This window comes from Larimichthys crocea, chromosome V (genome assembly GCF_000972845.2).
Source record: "Larimichthys crocea isolate SSNF chromosome V, L_crocea_2.0, whole genome shotgun sequence".
Classification (NCBI taxonomy): domain Eukaryota; kingdom Metazoa; phylum Chordata; class Actinopteri; family Sciaenidae; genus Larimichthys; species Larimichthys crocea.
In genome coordinates, this window is record NC_040015.1 from 1,456,623 (window position 1) to 1,475,594 (window position 18,972).

Sequence of the window (18,972 nt, forward strand, 5' to 3'; positions counted from 1 at the left end):
CTTCCATAGCTGGAGCTCTGTGTTGTAGTTGGTGGTGATTCTGTTTAGTAGGCGACCAAGGTTCCTGTCATTGATAGTGTACCTGTCAAGAGAGGAAATACATTAGTATGATCTTGACCTGTAACAATACTGCAAGATCAAAACAATTTTTTTCTGTGTGCAGTCAATCTCATGTTATTCTATTACAATGTGTTTGAGATCTGTCACTGTTGAGGCTGAGTATTTCCAGAATTCAACTTGTCCAGTTATCAGCAGATGCAATATCACATGTGTTACGAGAATTTTTTTAAGAAGAACCTTTGGATAAGGAGGACTGGATTCAGAGTATCAAAGTTTAAGTTGAATTTAATATTCTTGTACAAGAAGGAGCATTTAACAGTGCAACACACAAAAGGGGTTACAGAGAAAAGGCTCTCTGAGGAGCTCTGTCAGGTGGTTCTTATACAATTCATTCTCAAAATGGGCTGTCTCGGACATCTTCCCACTAACAATTCCTTTTTTGGTTTTCCCCTTGTAATGAGCATTATGTTTCTTGTCCAAAATGACACTTCCCTTAACCTGTCTCTCTTGTCCTTGAACATTTTTAAATTACCTTTCCCTGCCAGCTTCAGCAAACACATGCTAGAAAAGGGAAGTACACAAGATATGCAAAAGACAAAACACACACACACTCCCTATAAGAGTTAAAACATCTGCAGCCCAGTACAATCCTAATTTTTATGACAACATGCTTTGGTGTGCATGTTACTGTTCACACCCTCAAAGTATTGCACTACAAGAAAAAAGTCATGTGAGATTGTTTTGTGTCTGTTCTATGTATCTAAAAGCAGAGTGAATATTAAACTCACTCATCAGGTGAACATAAACATCCAGTCCAGAACAAAGGTGGATGTTGCTCTGTGGCTGCTGGATGTGTAAAAACAGAATTTCCCATAATCATCTAAAAAGTTAATTTATTAACAAATTTCTATTTTGTGTATTTTTAATGTTGTAATCACATATTATATATGTTCTGATATTATGAAAGTTCATAAAACCATTGTATATTTTATAGTATTCCCTAAATTAATATTGACCATTCATGGAAATAAATGTCTGTGAAGTCACTATCAGGTATATATACATAATAAAGAAAAGTAAGTAAAGCAATATTTGTAGTATTTAGCAAACAACAACCTCAGAGGCTGAAAAATGAAGCCAAAAGCTGTAATTCCTCAAACGTCCACTTGAGGCTGGCTCCAGAAGTGAGTCAGTCTCCACAAGTCCCCATGTTCAAATGTCCAACTTCACAGCAATAAAATAAACATGTTTACAGCCTCGTACAAAAAACAGTTTTGGTCTCTTTAGGTAATTTCCCTGTTCATGACAACTGTGCTGAGGGTGAACTCACCTCTTCAAATGATATTAAGACTTAAGGGTTATACAGAATTAACAATGTGCCTACTTTGATGGGTGACAGGTGGGTGTCAGCTCCACCCACGCTTCATCTCTTTGCCCATTTTTAGATTATCCAGGAGGTGGCAGAGCAGGACTTTCAAGATAGTGACAAGCAGAGCCACCACACTCTGAGCTTCACAGAAACCTTGGTGTCTGCGACAACACTCTGAATTGCTGTATTAAGTTACTGCTAGTGCAAACTGGACAATCCCTAATGCTGCAGCTTTACATTAAAGGCATTTAACGGATAGTATGAAATAGAGCAAGAAAACGGCCATTTTTGGCATGGCTGAGTGAGGTAACCAACTCCTTTCATTGTGTTCTGCTCTCTCTTAAACTACACAGTATAAAATTACATCACTGTTGTCACAGACTGATGGAAAAGGGCCAATTCTTCTTTTGTTTAATTTGCTGTGGCACAATGAGTTCATTTATCAAGGAGCTCTCTGAATATTGAATATTCAATGTTTATCCCTTCCAAAAGGGGTGAAAGATGTATCTTTGGATAAAAATCTGCTGTGTTGTTGTAATCTATAACTTCTGTAAATGTTCTCCTGCTTCTTGGACTTCTGAGTACACTTTGATTCACAAGAAAATTGGAACACAAGTCAGAGTTCAGATATTTTGCAGCTCAATCGGAACTTGGAACATGGAAGGCCAGGAGAGTGATAATATGTCGATGTTGTGTTTAGTAAAAAAAATCTTTAAAATTCAGTTTATTTTTATGAATGTGTAAGCCTGTTACTGTCATCTGTTTGTCAGTAATGAACTATCAAACAAAGTCAGTTCTGTACTTGTTGTACTGACCTGTTGACCAGGTAGTCCCAGTTAAGTGTGGTCCAGTCCCAGGCCATGTTCTGCCCCAGCGGGTTGTAGGACACGTATCGCACCACAGTGAACAGATCCTGACTCCTAATCACACTCTCATCTTTAGTAGCTTCCAGGAGCCTGTTAGACAGATTAAATGTTATTCTCTTTACACATGTATTCTTTATAATAATATTAAAGTGGCATTAGATAAAATAATTCATGCTAAATCCAGTCATAGTATCAGACAAAAACAAAAAAAAGTGGTGCTACAACACAGTCATGCACTGGAATGTTGTAATCTGACTCTGTTGGTTCTATATATTTCAAATCAAATATTTCACAAGTAAAACTAGAACACACATGAGACACAGTTAAAATATTACAAATATTGAAGAAAAGAATTAACATGCTCAACTTGCTCAAATACAAGTTTATGTAGGAGACTGAAACTCATCAAGTGATGAGTTCTCATCAAGTGTGAGTAAGATGGCAAACTGCTTTTTTAAAATATCAGACGTATTTATTATAATACTGTATTTTCTGCACTATAAGGCGCACCTAAAAGCCTTCAATTTTCTCAAAAGCCGACAGTGCGCCTTATAGAGTTGTCACGATACCAAAATGAGTAACCACGATACTATACCAGACAAAGTATCGTGGTTCCGGGTATTATCGCGATACTGCGGCCTTTTTTTATTATTATTATTTTTATAAACTGCAATGTATTTGTACAAGTTAGTTTGAAACAACGACGTTTGTTTTTTAAGCAAAATTAGTGTTGCCACTGACGAAGACGCCACGGCAGACTCGCTGCTCGGGCCCGGTGCTTCTGCCATGGTGAGTGTGTTGTCTCGTGTCTGGTCGAGACAGAACTTTCGCTGTTGTTTGTTTTGAAGCGGTTTCTATCGAAGCGGGCGTCTTCGCGGAGTTTTGTTCTTGCCGGCAGAAACACACGAACAGCCAATCAGCTAACAGACGGCGGACCCAGCGTGCGGGAAACAGCCTATCATATCCCTGGACGTCACCCAGTAACAGGCAAACAGCCAATCAGCTGTGTAGTTCGGTTTCGGGTTCCACGTTGGTTTGTTTACAAGGAGTAGCATGCAGTGAGAAGCCGGGAGGAGAGTAGAGCCGGCCGCTATGTAGCGGAGACTGGCACCGGTAGTATAGTAATCCACGGTAGTCCGTCTGTGTAAAATTTGTAGTATAGTAGCGACGGTTTGATTTGGCACCGCGGGGTACCGGGTATACCGTGGATATCGTGCAACTCTAGCGCCTTATAATCCGATGCGCCTTATATATGGATCAATATTGGTTAATCATGGCTACCGTAGTCAGGGGGCGTCGCGGAAGTAACCATAGACATATATACGTACATAGACATATACATAGACGCCGCATTGGTTGGTCATTGGTCGCGATACGTCAACTGGTCCGCCATATTGGATAAGGCAGATCTGCCTGTAAACACAAGGAAATGGACTGAACTCATAAAGCGCCTTTCTACAAAGTTCTTTAAGTAATGACTCTATACACCCCTTCACACACACACTATATATCTGGGAAACAAACAGGCCCAAAAACAACGTATGTAATTTTAAGTGATGATTATAATGTTTACTCCTTATGTAAGCACCAAACCAACGTATGTATTTTTCTAATGCTGAGTGTTTACAGCTACTAATGTGTGTAACACTGTTACTGTGATGATAAATCTTTAAATATTTATATTTAACATTTAATCTGTGTCTATAATAACCAGATCCTGAAATGTAGATGTGACATGAGGGTTTCTGAATAAAGAGCACTAACGTGTACATTACACGTGAACATATATACATACATATAGTACACACACACACACACACACACACACACATATATGTGTGTAAATTAACACCAAGGAACGTATGCATAGTAAAGTAGTACACTGAAGAGAGGACAGAACATGATGATCTTTCTCTCTCTTTGAGTTTGTTAGAAGCAAAATCTACATCTGAACATGTATGTGTGTGTGTGTGTGTGTGTGTGTGTATATATATATATATATATATGCGTGTGTGTGTGTGTGTGTGTGTTTACGAGCAGATCTGCCTTATCCAATATGGCGGCAACGTCGACGTAGGATTCAGCGCTCAATGCGGCGTCTATGTATATATGTCTATGTATACGTAGACGCCGCATTGAGCGCTGAATCGTACGTCAACGCCATTTTGGATGTGGCAAAGTAGAGCGCAACCCTTTTCCTTGTATTAGTTTACGGGCAGATCTGCCACATCCAATATGGCGGACGCGTTAACGTATCGCAGCAACGGACCAACCTGCTCAATGAGGCCTCTATGTATATATGTCTGTGTATATATGTCTATGTAAGTAACAGCGGTAAGAACGGTAAAGAGGAATTCCAGTCCAACACCATTTGTGTCGCGAAAATACTATGTCACTGACATTACCTCGGGAAAAATAATAAAACAGCTGTTTTTTCATTTTGGGAGTGAACGGAGTTGTTGCTGGTTTGTATTCTATTAATAAAGTTTGACTGACTTATCTGACTGTTTTGTTGACATTGCCTTTAGCGCAGCTGCATCTAGTGGATGCATAACGCAACCCCAGCCACTACTGTAGCTTCTATTCTATGCGCCTTATAATGCGGTGCGCCCTATATATGAAAACAGTTTTAAAATAGGCCATTCATTGAAGGTGCGCCTTATAATCGATGCGCCTTATAGTGCGGAAAAAACGGCATGTTTTGCATTTGTGTTTCGAAGTTTAAATATGTGATCCTATCCCAGCCAAAGTGACATAATTATTCTTTTATTTTCTTGTCTGTCAAGTCAAGCATTCTGCAAAGATTATTTGTTTAAATTACTTGAAGAGGAGGGCCACGCTGTCCACAGATGCCAGTCCATACAGCAGCTTGTCCTTCTCTTGAGCCAAAGTAGTATTCTTGTACCTCTGGAACATTATGTTCCACTCTGCTTCTGAGCTGGAGTTCTTAATACCATACTGATAGACCAGTAGTCTCAGGTTCACTGGTACACTGCTGCAGGTCAAAAGATCAATGTGTCAGGTTATTAGAGATGAAAAACATAATTCTAAAACAATATCTGCAGTAAAAGTATGTTGTTCTGGACGTTTTATTTTACTCTCATATAAAACTGGTTAAATATTTACACCATGCACCATGTCATTATGTTGCAATACAGTGGAATTAAAAGTGAAAATGCTACAGCTATTTGACACAACAGTAAGGTTGTCAGGTTTGGATGTCAGAATCACATCTTGATAGTCATAGACAGTAATGTTGAAAATACACTGTAATTAACCTGAAGATGTGTTAGGCGTGGCTATCAGGAAATTTAACCACAAATAATGCAGTGGATCTGTGATACCTGAGACTTCCATCAATCCACTGGTCAAATTTTTGAGAGGCTTCATTCAGATCCTCTTCGCTTCCCATCCGACAAGCGATGCTAAGCACAGTCTCCCTTAGTAACCTGCCAAACACAACCAACAGTCACATGATGGAATCACCAACTAGCTGTTTTATATTGGTATTTATATTAGTGCATATATTAGTATAAAAGAACACAAATTTTGTTTAACATCAGCAATATTGTCAGTGTTATCAACAGGTTTACTGACTGCATATTGTAATGGAGACAGGGAAAGATGTGAGCTTTACCTCTCAGTTTGTGTCCCTACGTCATTCCATCCAAGTTGTCTTGCAATTGCTTGTACATGGTTACGAAACAGTTTCTAGAGATTAGAAATAGGGATATTTCTAAATTAACACCAAGGAACGTATGCATAGTAAAGTAGTACATTGAAAAGAGGACAGAACATGATGATCTTTCTCTCTCTTTGAGTTTGTTAGAAGCAAAATCTACATCTGAACATCTCGCAAGATTTTTGCAGCATCTATGAAAGCAATTCTTACAATGATATACAGTCCCCACCAAAAGTATTGGAACAGTTAGGTGAATTCCTTTATTTTTGAAAACATTTGGGCGTAACATCAAAAGATGATTATGAGACAAACGGTCAACATTTCAGCTTTTATTTCCAGGTATTTACATCTTGATCTGATACACAATGTAGAAGATAGCACCTTTTGATTGAACCCACCCATTTTTCATGTGCGCAAAAGTATTGGAATAGATCAATTTAAAGTATATTAAAGTGAATAAAACCTTATATTTTGTTGCAAATCATTTGCTTGCAAAAACTGCATCAAGTCTCTGACTCAATGACATCACCAAACTTTTGCTTTCTTCTTTTGTGATGCTTTTTTAGGCTTTGACCGCAGCATCTTTCAGTTTCAGTTTGGTGGGTACTCCCTTCAGTCTCCTCTTAAGCAGGTAAAATGCATGTAGGGTTTAAATCTGGAGATTGACCTATACAGTGTAAAACCTTCCACTTCTTACCCCTGATGAACTCCTTTGTTGTTTTGTCAGTGTGTTTTGGGTCATTATCTTGCTGTATGATTAATGATCTCCCAATCAGTTTGGTCTGTAGACCTCTGAGTTCATTTTGCTGCTGCCATCATGTGTTACATCATCAGTGAAGATTAACAGGCTCATCCCAGAAGAAGCCATGCAAGCCCAAGCCATGACATTATCTCCATTGTGTTTCACAGTTGAGCTTGTTTGCTTGGGATCATGCGCAGATCCTTTCTTTCTCCAAACGTTAGTCTTTTCCATCACTTTGATAAATGTTTATCTTTGTCTCATCGGTTCATTGAACTTTGTCCCTGAGTTTTTTAGGCTTGTCTTTGTACTTTTTGGCAAATTCCAGCCAGGGCATCCAATTCTTCTTGCTAATGAGTGGTTTACATCTTCTGGTGTAGCCTCTGTACTTTTGTTCATGAAGTCTTCTGTGAATAGTAGATGGTGATACCTTCACTCCTGCCCTCTGGAGGTTGTTGCTGCTGCCACTAAGACTTGTTTTAGGGTCTTTCTTTAGAACTCTCAGTCTACACAATTGCTTGTTTTTCACCCATAGACAGCTCTCTAGTTTTCATGTTGGTTACACCTCTAACTATAAATGCTGAGGCAAAACCTAAATCTGAAATCTGAGTGTAGACATTCAGAGGTAGTTATTGTTTGTAATATTATTTATGTAATGGTCACCTTACTTTGCAATATTTTTATATCATGGTCACTTTACATTGCAATATTTTTATATCATGGTTTACTTTACCTTACAATATTATTTATATCATGCCACTTTTACCTTCAGTACTTGTTTTTTTGCACATTGTCTGTTGTTTGCAGGTTGTTCTGTTCTTTTGTTTTATTGTCTGTTATTGTGTTTTTGCTCTTTCTACTTCTAATAATTTAATAATAATAATGATAACTAACTAACTAATTCTGTAGTGTATATTACACTGTTGTGGGATTAATAAAGTACAAGCTAATCTAATCTAATCTTCAATAATCAATGTAACAGGAGGCTCCTGGGCAACAAAACACACCTGTCAGTCACATGTTCCAATACTTTTACTCACATAAAAAATAGGTGCTATCTTCTACATTGTGTATCGGATCAAGATGTAAATACCTGGAAATAAAAGCTGAAATGTTGATCTTTTGTCTCATATTCATCTTTTGATGTCAAACCCAAATGTTTTCAGTCTACAGCAAAAATAAAGGAATTCGCCTCACTGTTCCAATACTTTTGGAGGGGACTGTAAAATAATGCTTCAGTATTTCTTTAGGCTTTAATGACTCCCAGTTTGTGTGTTAAAGTAAATAACAGATCCCTTCATAATTGAGATTCAAAAATAATTACTTCAAAACATCAACTTTTCTTTTTGTGATATATCGTCCATATTCTTAACTTTTTGTTTTAGAGATTTAAATCCTCAAGCTGAAACTCTAAGAGCAAGAAAAAAGCTAATTTGCATTAAAGGAAGCACCAAAGAAGATTTTATTATACGTAGATGACACATTTTTGTTCATAAATGATCCATCAAAATCAAGTTTAAAATTTAAAAGCTTAACATGTGGAAAGACTAACTTACCTGAAACAAAGTGTAGACCTCTTTGTTCTCATTGTTTGAGAGCATGTCCCGCACATAGGCAATAGAAGTGGCCACATGGTCCCATACTATGTAGTCAGTCTCATTTGCCAGGTACTTGATAAGGTTGAAAGCATTACCATAATCTATAATGTTTGCCCTAAACAGTGAAATAAAACAGATACAATTGTGTGTACAATCTGCAACATGAATGTCCACACAGTGTGTTTTGGGATGATCTTAATCTTACCTTGCTAGAGTAAAAACATCATCAATGTAGCTTGTTCGATCAGCTGCATCAAACTCCTGTTTGAGAAGGAAAACTGGTCAAATAGGTGATTGACGTGAGCTCTTTGAAGATTCATCTGATCATGTTTCTCCATGTTCTTACTCTTCAAATCCATGTGACAAAGTTGCTCTAATATTCTTGATAACGTGCATGAGTCTAGCTGTTTTGAATGGAGGATCAGTTGAAAATGGGTTCCACATGGTAATATCTTGAGAAACAAGTCTAAATGTTTTGAGAGAGAGAATCTGGCATGTTATAATTAATTTGGATGAATTAAATTACATGCGTCACAACTCTCATATCCTTGTATATTTTGCCATAACCACCTTCCTGACCTTTCTCACACAACTTCCCATGTTCCCCAATCAGAATATACAATGTACACTTTTAGTCTAGCTCTCTGCCAGATTGTCTACTTTATATCTGCTTTCACTTTCATGCCTTTGTTGCTTCCAACTACCTGATCCTGCCTGTTTCCTGGTTTACAAGGCAGCTAATAGTACCATCACCCAAAGTTCAAAAAACATCTTTTAACAGATTCAAACCAAATATAAAAGCAATGATAGCAAAGAATGAGAACAATGTAATCAAAACATACTGAGAAATACTGTGAAAACAGAAAAACAACTCAACTATGCAAGTAGTCTGGACATGTGCTGTGTGTGTGTTTGCTGGTTACAGAGGATATATTTACAGAGTGATTTTTTTGAAGCTGTTCACTGATGGTGTTCCACATGTTGTTGTCATGGTTGACTCTGTAGAATCCAATGTGATCATTGTTAACTTTCAGCAGCCCATCGACTGAGGGTGAGTAGTCAGTGATGATTTGCTCTGAAAATCAATAAAGTCATGATGAATAAAAAAAGGACCTTCTTTCTGAATCAATCAGTTTCTTTTAGAAGATAAAAAGACTGTTTATGAAGAAAAAAGTTCACATTTATAAATTTTTAATTCATATATACATATATACAGTTATATTCTTTTTCTCCTATTTAACTGTGCAGAGGCATCCATTTGACATCCTATTGCCTGGTTTAAAAGTAAAAATGATTTTATTATTATTTTGGATCTTTTGAAGATAAATGGTAAATGGCTTTATACAGTGCCTTTCTACTCTTGCTCAAGTACACCTGAGACATGATTAATAGACAGCCTCCATAGTCTGTATTTGAGCTGAGCATATTACCTGTGCTGCTCTTGTTAAACATCACGAAGTGACTCTTGTCGCTTTTCACAGCATGCCATTTGACTGGAATTGTCCATTTGTACCTGCAACAAAAATACATTCATTGTTATTAATACACAGACTTTGGTACAGTAAATTAGTCCGTGAAAACAGTATTTGTGATAGAAAAGATATGACACAAACTTGGAACCCATTGTTATCATCTGACAACACCAGCTTCTATAGGCAATAGTCAACATTTCTGTGCTTCTGGTGTAGCCAGCAGATGTCCAGAACACTGATAAGTGTTATCTGACTTCCTCTGTAGTATGATTAGCAACTTCATACACAAATGTGACAAGGAAGGGACGTTCCTGCTAATGTCTATAAATAGATATGAATATAGATAACTTTTTAAAAAGGGAAATAAAAGCTAATTAATTATTGGATGATCAGCGATGGGTTCTAAGATTGCATTTTGGCAGGTGTGTTCTGCCTCTCTTGTTCTCCATGTGGACTGTTAAAACCAAAAAGTACTCAGAGACATTGTTATAAAAATTAGGATTGTACTGGGCTGCAGATGTTTTAACTCTTATAGGGAGTGTGGGTGTGTGTGTTTTGTCTTTTGCATATCTCGTGAAAGAGATATACTTCACACCTTTCGTCAAACTCTGGTTGACCCCGCTTTAACAGTTTTACGACGTTGACCTTTGACCCGGAAAGGGCGGGGTCCCCACCCACCCCTGTATTGCTATTGGCTGTGCTGAAGGGGGTGGTACGCATGCGCATACCCCCAGCCCGCCCCCTGTACTGCTATTGGCTGTGCTGACACACACACACACACACACACACACACACACACACACACACACACAGACATTGCAATAAATGGAGTTTTAGAATTAAAGTTCTGGGAATGGGCATGTGCGCATGTGCGCACACAGATAAGACCCCCAATGAGAGAAAGGAGGTATTTCTGGTCATGAAGTCATGGAGTTTAGAGTTAAAGTTAAAAGGAATGTTCTGTATGGAGGGAAACTCAGTTGTGAAAACAAATTAACCATCAAAAACTGGTCATGCAGATGCAAGCTAATGGTTGAAAGCATTCGTTTCCTGGATATAAGAATATGGGTGGGTAAGAATATTCTAGAAATGAAATGGCGGGAAACTCAGTTGTGAAAACAAACTAACTAACAAAACTGGCCATGCAGAGATGCAAGCTAATGGTTGAAACATCGTAAACTAATACATTTTCTTCAGCATTCGTTTTCTGGGTATAAAACTGTAACTTAGGGCTGGTTAAAGTCAGACACCAAAGTCAGTGAACGTACGGTTGACAAGATGGATCGCGGTATGGGGAAAAGTTTAACTATTTCTTTAACTTTATCTTTTGTCTTTTTACCAAAAAAGGGAACTATAGTATTCATTTTATTTTAGAAAATAACATTTCATCCGAGGTTCAGCCTCCTACTTCTCCTTCTGACCAACAAGTCCTATTTCCCGGTAAGTGATTTAACATTTTTTTATTCTGTTTTGCAACAATTGTCTTTTTCATTTCATGAAGTGACTTCTGAAGAGTTTGAGTAACTTTTGAAGGATACAAGTTCATTGCTGCACTACTATACAGTTTACACACATTTTACAAACTAGCCAGTAATGTTAACATGTTTTTCTGTGTTATAAAACATTTTTGGTGCTTTTGGGTTGTTGTATCGAGGATTTTGTTTTCTACACTGAATGTCTTTTTCATTTCATGAAGTGACTTCTGACGAGTTTGAGGGCATCCAACTCACGCAATCAGATCACGGTGGGTCTATTATTAGGGCCCGAGCACAGCACGCTGGGGCAAGGTCCTATTGGATTTCAAACGCTGAACGACGTTTAAAAGTAAATCGCATTTTCGACGGCCCATACCCCCCCGAAAACTCACGAAAATTTGCCTACCCCCCCCCATGTCAGGTGTAAAATTTCGCATTTTGGGGGTCTCACACATGGACGTGCGCATATGCCTCGACAGCGCCACCTAGTTGTGTGTTTTTGGCGGTGCCCCTTGCCACGGTTTCATCCATGTGTACGAAACTTGGTGGGAGTATGTACCATGCCCAGACGCACAAAACAGTCTCTTGGTGCCCCAGGCTACAGTGAAGCGTACAGCATCCAATTTTTGTCAAATTTGGACTTTTCCAGTTTTGGCCTCATTTCCAGTGGTCACATTTGAACAAACTCCTCCTAGGGATTTCATCCGATGTGCTTGAAACTTGGCATGTGTGTTCTCAAGGCCTCGACAATGAAAAGTTATCAAAATCACAACTTTTCATCAGAGGGTGTGGCTGTGACAATGCATCAAAATCGACGCTGCCATTTTTTTTGAAAAAAAAAAAAGAGACTCCATTGACTTTTTGGCTGATTTTCAGGCAAAAGTGTTGGGCTATCATATACTTTGTCATAGCTGTCTGAAACTTCACGTGGTTGTTAAGTGTTATGCACAATTCGGCTGCATAATATCATTTGGTGGGTCTGGCAAAAAAGCTCCATAGCGCCCCCTGGAACTTTTCTTTCGAACAGCCCTGCCACAGTTTTGGACACAGGGTCACGAAACTCAGATTGTAGAACATGCCAGGACCTACAAAAAACTCTCTTGGAGCAATGGGCTACAATGAACAGGAAGCGAGATATTTAATAATGAAAATCACCATTTCCGGTTATTCGGGCTGGTTGAGAAGGGGTCATATTTGAACGAACTCCTCCTAGGGATTTCATCCAATTCACTTCAACCTTGGTAGGTGTGTTCACATAGACTTCCTGAGTAAAAGTTATCAAAATGATGAATTTTGAGGAATCACTGTGGGCGTGGCGCTCAATAAAAAAATTAAAAGAAATCGCCACGAATCCCCTACTGCTTGTGATTCTCAGACACTCACGTGTTGTGCTTCCATATACTTTCTAAGAGCTGTCTGAAACTTCTTGTGGTTATTAAGACCAATATAATGCACAATTCGGCTGCATAATTAATTAGGGGGCGGGGCAAAAATGCTCTATAGCGCCCCCTGGAATTTTTCTTTCGAACAGCCCTGCCACAGTTTTGGACACAGAATTATGAAACCTCAGCCCAATTGTAGAACATGCCAGGACCTACAAAAAACTCACTTGGAGCAATGGGCTACAATGAACAGGAAGCCAGATATTTAATAATGAAAATCACCATTTTCGGTTATTCGGGCTGGTTGAGAAGGGGTCATATTTATACAAACTCCTCCTAGGGATTTTATCCAATTCACTTCAAACTTGGTAGGAGTGTTCATATAGACTTCCTGAGTAAAAGTTATCAAAATGATGAATTTTGAGGAAACGGTGTGGGCGTGGCGATTCATAAAATTCATTCAAAGAAGAAATCGGCAGGAAGCACCTTCTCAGAGCTGTCTGAAACTTCTTGCGGTTATCAAGGTTATGTTATGCACATTTCAACATGCGCATATTTCGGCGTGCGTACATGTGCAAGGGCCCGACCATCGCTGCTTGCAGCTTTAATTTGCTCTTTATTTTCTCTGACTTTGTCAGTAAACTGATGAGATGTAACTTTTTAAACTTTTTCCTCATCTTTTTCATATATAGATTTTCTAAGCGGGGCAACACTGCTGCAGAGTGTTAGAATGCCTGTATCTAACTATCTATTAGATGGTGATGCAGGAAGCACTCTGAGCACTCCTCCAGCAACAAGTCATCCCCGTGCGAACCGTCTGCGATTAGGACGATGCAACTGCCCTACTTACGCAGGAAATTCTGCCGACACTACAAGTGGAGCATCGGGTAAGTCGCAAAAACTTTCTAAAATAAAAAAAGAAATATATATATATTTCCGACGATGGAAAGGGTGACATTTGGATTTCAATGATGTTTTATACAATGATGTTTCTCCTCTTGGGAGTCCTGTGTCAGAGCTACCTAGACCAAAAAAACCCTACGTCCGTCATCAAGGTAGGCAATGTTTTCTAAATATAAAATGATCTTTTTGTCTTGTCTCTTAATTGTCTTGTGAAATAAAATATGTTTTGTTTTTTTTGGTCCCCAGTTGTGGATCAAAGGAGCGGTGGGACCCGATCCCTGGAGCCGGAAGTACAGCCTGACGGTGGAGACACGACGCGGGAAGCCCGGCGCTGTGAGGCTCGATCCACAGAGCCTGAAGCACGGAGCTGTGAGACACGATCCGTGGAGCCAGAAGTGCAGCCTGACGGCGGAGACACAGCGAGGGAAGGAGTTGACTCACACCCACTGACTGCGGACGAACGTGAGAGACTGCAAAGGTTTGACGTGCTTTATGAAATTGCTGATTTCAGTAGGAAAAAGTCCTAAACGTGTGGTGTGACATTTAAAATAAACTAAAAAAATGGATGAAGACGACTTTTCTTTTGGTCTGTCTGATTTAGAGTTTATGGTTGAGCAATTGAATCAAATCTCCCCACCTCCTCCTGTAGATGTAGCCGTTGCTAATGTGGGTGAACCGTCATCATCGACTGCTAATAACTATATCTAACCATTAGAAGACGCTCTGCTGCTTCTAAATGAAAACCCATCTTCTTCCAATGTTGAAAATTATTTCCATCCTTTAGAACTGGCAATGCATCAGATTGACCAGACCCCTTCCCCCTCCTCGTCCTCATCCCCTTCCCCCTCCCCCTCCTCTTGCTCACAGCCAAATGAAAACCAAGTTCCCCCTCCTTCTCCTCCTCCTACTCCACCCGCTCCTCCATTTCAATCGGCTTCATTGTAAACAAATTTAGAGGAAGTCCATGTCCTGCATGGTGGAGGAAACGTGAGAGGTCAGGCTGATTCACCCCCCAGGCCATCCACCTCCTCCACCTCCTCCTCCAACATCGCGACCTTGTCCCACGATAGGTTCAACAATCTGGAGTTGAGACAAGTGTTCACCGTTCCCCCTGCCATAAACATACCGGATCTTGCACAGTTTTATGACGATGTGATGTTGATTCTTGTCTCTGTGGTTGTTGAGGATAAACATGGTGATGCTATCTTACCCGCTTTTGAGGGCTTGCTGGAACGCTTGGTTCAATCTAACGCCGAGATAACGCTTGGTTCAATCTAACGCCGAGATAGCATCAGATGCTAGGTTAGAGTTAGTGGTTATTGATTTATTTAAAAACATCTCCCTCCCTTATAAAAAACCCAAACCCCACCACCTAGAGGCTGGATGAGTTTCTTAAATACTCAGACCTCAGACCTCAAAAACTGTTTTTCTCAATAAAGGCTTTATTGATCACATTCAGTCTACGGAGAGTTATTTTCATGATATATGTATATGATACGTTATGTGATGATAATAATAGATATAATGAATAGATAATTCACAGGTTGTAACACTGATTAAACATTTGCAAAGAACAAGTTCCATGGTTAAAACATCCGGAGCTTCCCATCAGAACGCTGCTCCAAAAACTGTAAGATGCTTGACGGGTAATGAGCAAAGTCCGGAGGAAAACCATAAGAGTCAAAAAAAGGTGGCTACACCGTCCTCTTCCAGAGTCAAAGAGAGCCAGTGCTCACCGGGCAGGTGCGCAGGGTGTGTGTTGACTATAAAGTAGACTGGGGTGTCAAAGGAACGCGTCAGTAACGGCAGCTGATCAGAAGCCCACACGCCACAGAATACATCTCCTAGGAGACGATGCAAAAGATTTTCCAGTTCATGATTATTCATGTTTTGATTTTTTTAAATAATAATCCACCAGCACCTGTCTTTTAGAGTTAATTTCCAGAATGGAATCGTAACAGGCGTAGACGATCAGAGTGGTGGTGTGTGGTAAGGCTACTCTGAATCTCATTTCCAATCTTAAATTCCCGCTGGAAACAGGGGACAGAGCATCGTTGTCATCACCCGGGGTGAGATTAAACACAAACAGAGAGTATCCGTTGTTAAATTCCTCACGGTTGATGCTCAGAGGTAGATCTTTCAGGTGTCTTCCGGTGGCGATAAACATGTTGTAAAACTCTCTGACTGAGCTGCCTTGATTAAACTGGGGCTGGAAAGCCTTAGCCGGAACCTGTCTGCCATCCTGACAGAGGGCCAGATATTCTACGTTGTTGTGGGTAAAATTGAAGGGCGACAGGTCTCTTCGTCCTGTGAAAGCTTCGTGGTGTACCATACCCAGCACCACGTATTTGGGCATAGCACCCAGAAAGAGGTTCTCCTGGTTACATATCCTGGAATTTGCAGGTATGGAGTAGGTTTTTACATTGACGCGCGACAGGGGGTACAGCGCGTTACCCCTCAGCAGAGCTGCTGCGTGACCCAGACGGATCGCGGGGGAGACTGTCACTTTTTTAACAAACAGCGAGGCGCCTAGTATTTTCAGGCGGAAAACAGAAGTGCGAGCTCCCATGAAGCAAAAGGCGTCGCTGGCTCGGGTCAACTTGATTCTCATGGAGGTCCCCATGGAGGGAGCCAAATAGGTGTACTTCCTGGGAATTGGCGGAGAAGGCTGCTGTTAAGTCCGCGGTTAGGACCGTTGTTGGTCTTTATAAAAAAGACCCGCGCTGAATTGACTCTTGAGCATATCTTCAGAGTAATTGAGTAGGGTTTCGATCATGGCTCTGTATGGGTTCGTAGCGCTAGACTGTGAAATTAATCTATCCCCCAGAATAACATCACACTGACTAAAAATAGTATTCAGAAGGTAATTGATCAGGCCCACAGCGGCGTCATTCGCCAGCTCTGTACCGTCGGCGTTGGTGATTTTCAGGCGGAGATGCAACAAGGTATCGTTCAAATCCAAATACTTTTCACCATCTCCGGGAATAAAGAACTCAATGTGGCCCCCTTCAGTGTAGACCTTATCTTCGATAGACAGCTGCGTCATGGGGGCTGAAAATAAATCCAGGCCTCCTCCTTTGTCTATGCGATAAAACTATAATCCCTCCGGATCCCTCCTGATTCTGTCGATTGGTCATACTCCCCACCTCAGTTTTTATCACATCAGAGGCGATGTTGGTCGCGGCCGATTTGAGGTGCGGCTTGGCGATGGCAAAGCCTTTTTTCACCAGAGGAGAGACAAAACGAAACTATCTTGAGGAGATGGAGCCTATACCCTGACCGTACATGACCGGTGCTCCATAAAAACGTACCTGTACCATGTTTTTTATTTATTTTTATACAGGATGCTGAGCCGCGGCTGGTTTAAAGTGAAGTTTCAAAATAGCCTTCCCGTAGACAAAGTCCACACACCGGTTGCGATCCGTTTTAATCTCTGTATGAATCGTTTTAATGTAACTTTTAGACATGCGCACGTAATGCACCGTATTGTACCTGAGACTCAGCACGTCTCCGAAACCACCTTTAACATTCACCACGCTCAGCAAAGGCGAGTAGCTGTCACCGATCGGTTGATACTGAATGATGTCTGTGTAAATAAAGAGGTTATAAATACCTCTTTTGAGATCGCACGGGTATGTAGCCGAACGGGGAGAGAGGGTCCACCACTCACCCAGGTTAAGACCCAGCATGTAGGCCAAGGGGGCTTGCGCTCTGATTTTGTACCGACCGCTGCCTTTGAAATCGATGCACTTGGCACGTGTATAATAAAACAAAGCAGCCTCGGCATGGGGTCATCTTTTATGAGTTTCGGTCAAGATTTGATCCGGAGGTCCTTTCGGCTTATAAATCCCGCCCCACTAAACTTTTGAATGGAGTAGCTCTCCGGCTTTGTAGGATTAGGATAATCTTCCCCTGCCGAATTACAGGTTCATCCGAGATTCCCATTAGTTCGATATAGAGCGTTATCCTGAGTAAAACAGTATACCACGGTGTAGGATAAATGATTTCGCACAACCACCCACCTCCCATCTCTCTTTTCAGTTCGATAGCCTGGCTAAGTCTACCGGTGTAATGATTACTGGGTGTGTTTTTAAAACACGTCTTTACTAGCGTTGGAAGGTAAGTAACTGATCCTGCGTTGTTCGCCATATCCGACGGTATGATCGGTCCGGTCGTTGGAGCGTGGCTTTTAATTTTTTCAGATCCGGAGCCTTGACCCAGCTATTGGATTTGCCGGGCCAGTTTTTCCAATGCACACAAAACCTGTTTTTTCACCTTGAGGGTAGTCGTTTCAATATTCTTCTACGTATACGTCCTGTCTTTAGACATTTTTACTTTGCAACTCTGCCTCGTAAAGGGCCCTCAGATACAATCGCGTCAAACTGAGTTGTACAGGAGAGGGGAGTAATCGGGAGTAATGGCGGCCTCCACCGTAACACTGCGTACAGTACCACTCTGTTTCATATTTTTTACAAACGCCCTCTGACCTGGATAATCTGACAAATCACACCTTTTTAAAATTCTTATTCACCGCATCACGGTGTGGTAGGAACGGCCGTACAGATTTGAAACACTTGAGAGGCATTCTGAGGTCACCTGGCATAGGCCCCATTTTATATTACTATTATGAAAACTGTGATTGTAGCTTTTCACAACAATCCTGTAAAACGTCGAGGGGTATCGCCTCGTGTTGTTGAGCCGTAAAATTCCCACATTCGATTTTTTAACTACGGTTAAACCTCTCAATAACAGAGGGCCTTCAGATCGCCTTGCTGTGGCAAATTGTACAAGTTGTGCTTCTTCTCATCAAAGCATACAAAAACTCTTGTTGAAAACTCTTTACCAGCATCCATTGGTAACTTTTCAGGGATCTGACTGTCTTTGAAGATTGAAAACAAAGGCCTTCACCACCGTCGTCTGCATTTTTCTCTTTAAACATGCATGTATGCTTTTGTTTTGAAAATACATCTATGACCGTTAATAATATTTAAACCCGTCGTTGGGGTTCCGCCAGGGCTTGCATATCACAAAATCTGCTTGAAATTGGTTTTAAAGCTCAGCTCCTGATTCAGGCTACAGTCAGCTCCCCTCGATTACTGCAACTCGCCTTGGCTGCCTACCTGCTTGCGCGATCAAACCTTTGCAAATGGTCCAGAATGCCGCAGCACGACTGGTTTTCAATCACCAAGGTCACATGTCACCCCCGCTGTTCCAGCGACCTGCACTGGCTGCCGTAGCTGGCCAGAACTAAACACAAAGGCGCTGACGCTAGCCGACAACCATCCAGGATCTGCCCCTCCCTATCTCAGGTCGTACTAAGGCTCACGTCCCGACACAGGCGCTACGCTACGCGTCATACACGCGTCGAGGTTTGTACCACTCGACTCCGTCGCGAAATGCGATGTCACTCCCCCCACCCCCCTAAC

General features: G+C 40.8%; 1 protein-coding gene across 2 annotated transcripts in view; it reads right to left on the reverse strand.

The window, feature by feature from the left end:
• Positions 1–18,972, reverse strand: part of enpep (glutamyl aminopeptidase) — a 45,574-nt gene that overhangs the window by 2,484 nt on the left and 24,118 nt on the right. For both annotated transcript variants that reach the window (XM_019275862.2, XM_027278684.1), the window contains 9 exons: positions 9,745–9,827; positions 9,253–9,389; positions 8,520–8,575; positions 8,273–8,429; positions 5,933–6,006; positions 5,640–5,744; positions 5,117–5,290; positions 2,245–2,385; positions 1–82 (listed from right to left, as the gene is read on the reverse strand). In XM_019275862.2, coding sequence (XP_019131407.2) covers positions 1–82; positions 2,245–2,385; positions 5,117–5,290; positions 5,640–5,744; positions 5,933–6,006; positions 8,273–8,429; positions 8,520–8,575; positions 9,253–9,389; positions 9,745–9,827 — 1,009 coding nt within the window. The remainder of the gene's footprint in view (positions 83–2,244; positions 2,386–5,116; positions 5,291–5,639; positions 5,745–5,932; positions 6,007–8,272; positions 8,430–8,519; positions 8,576–9,252; positions 9,390–9,744; positions 9,828–18,972) is intronic.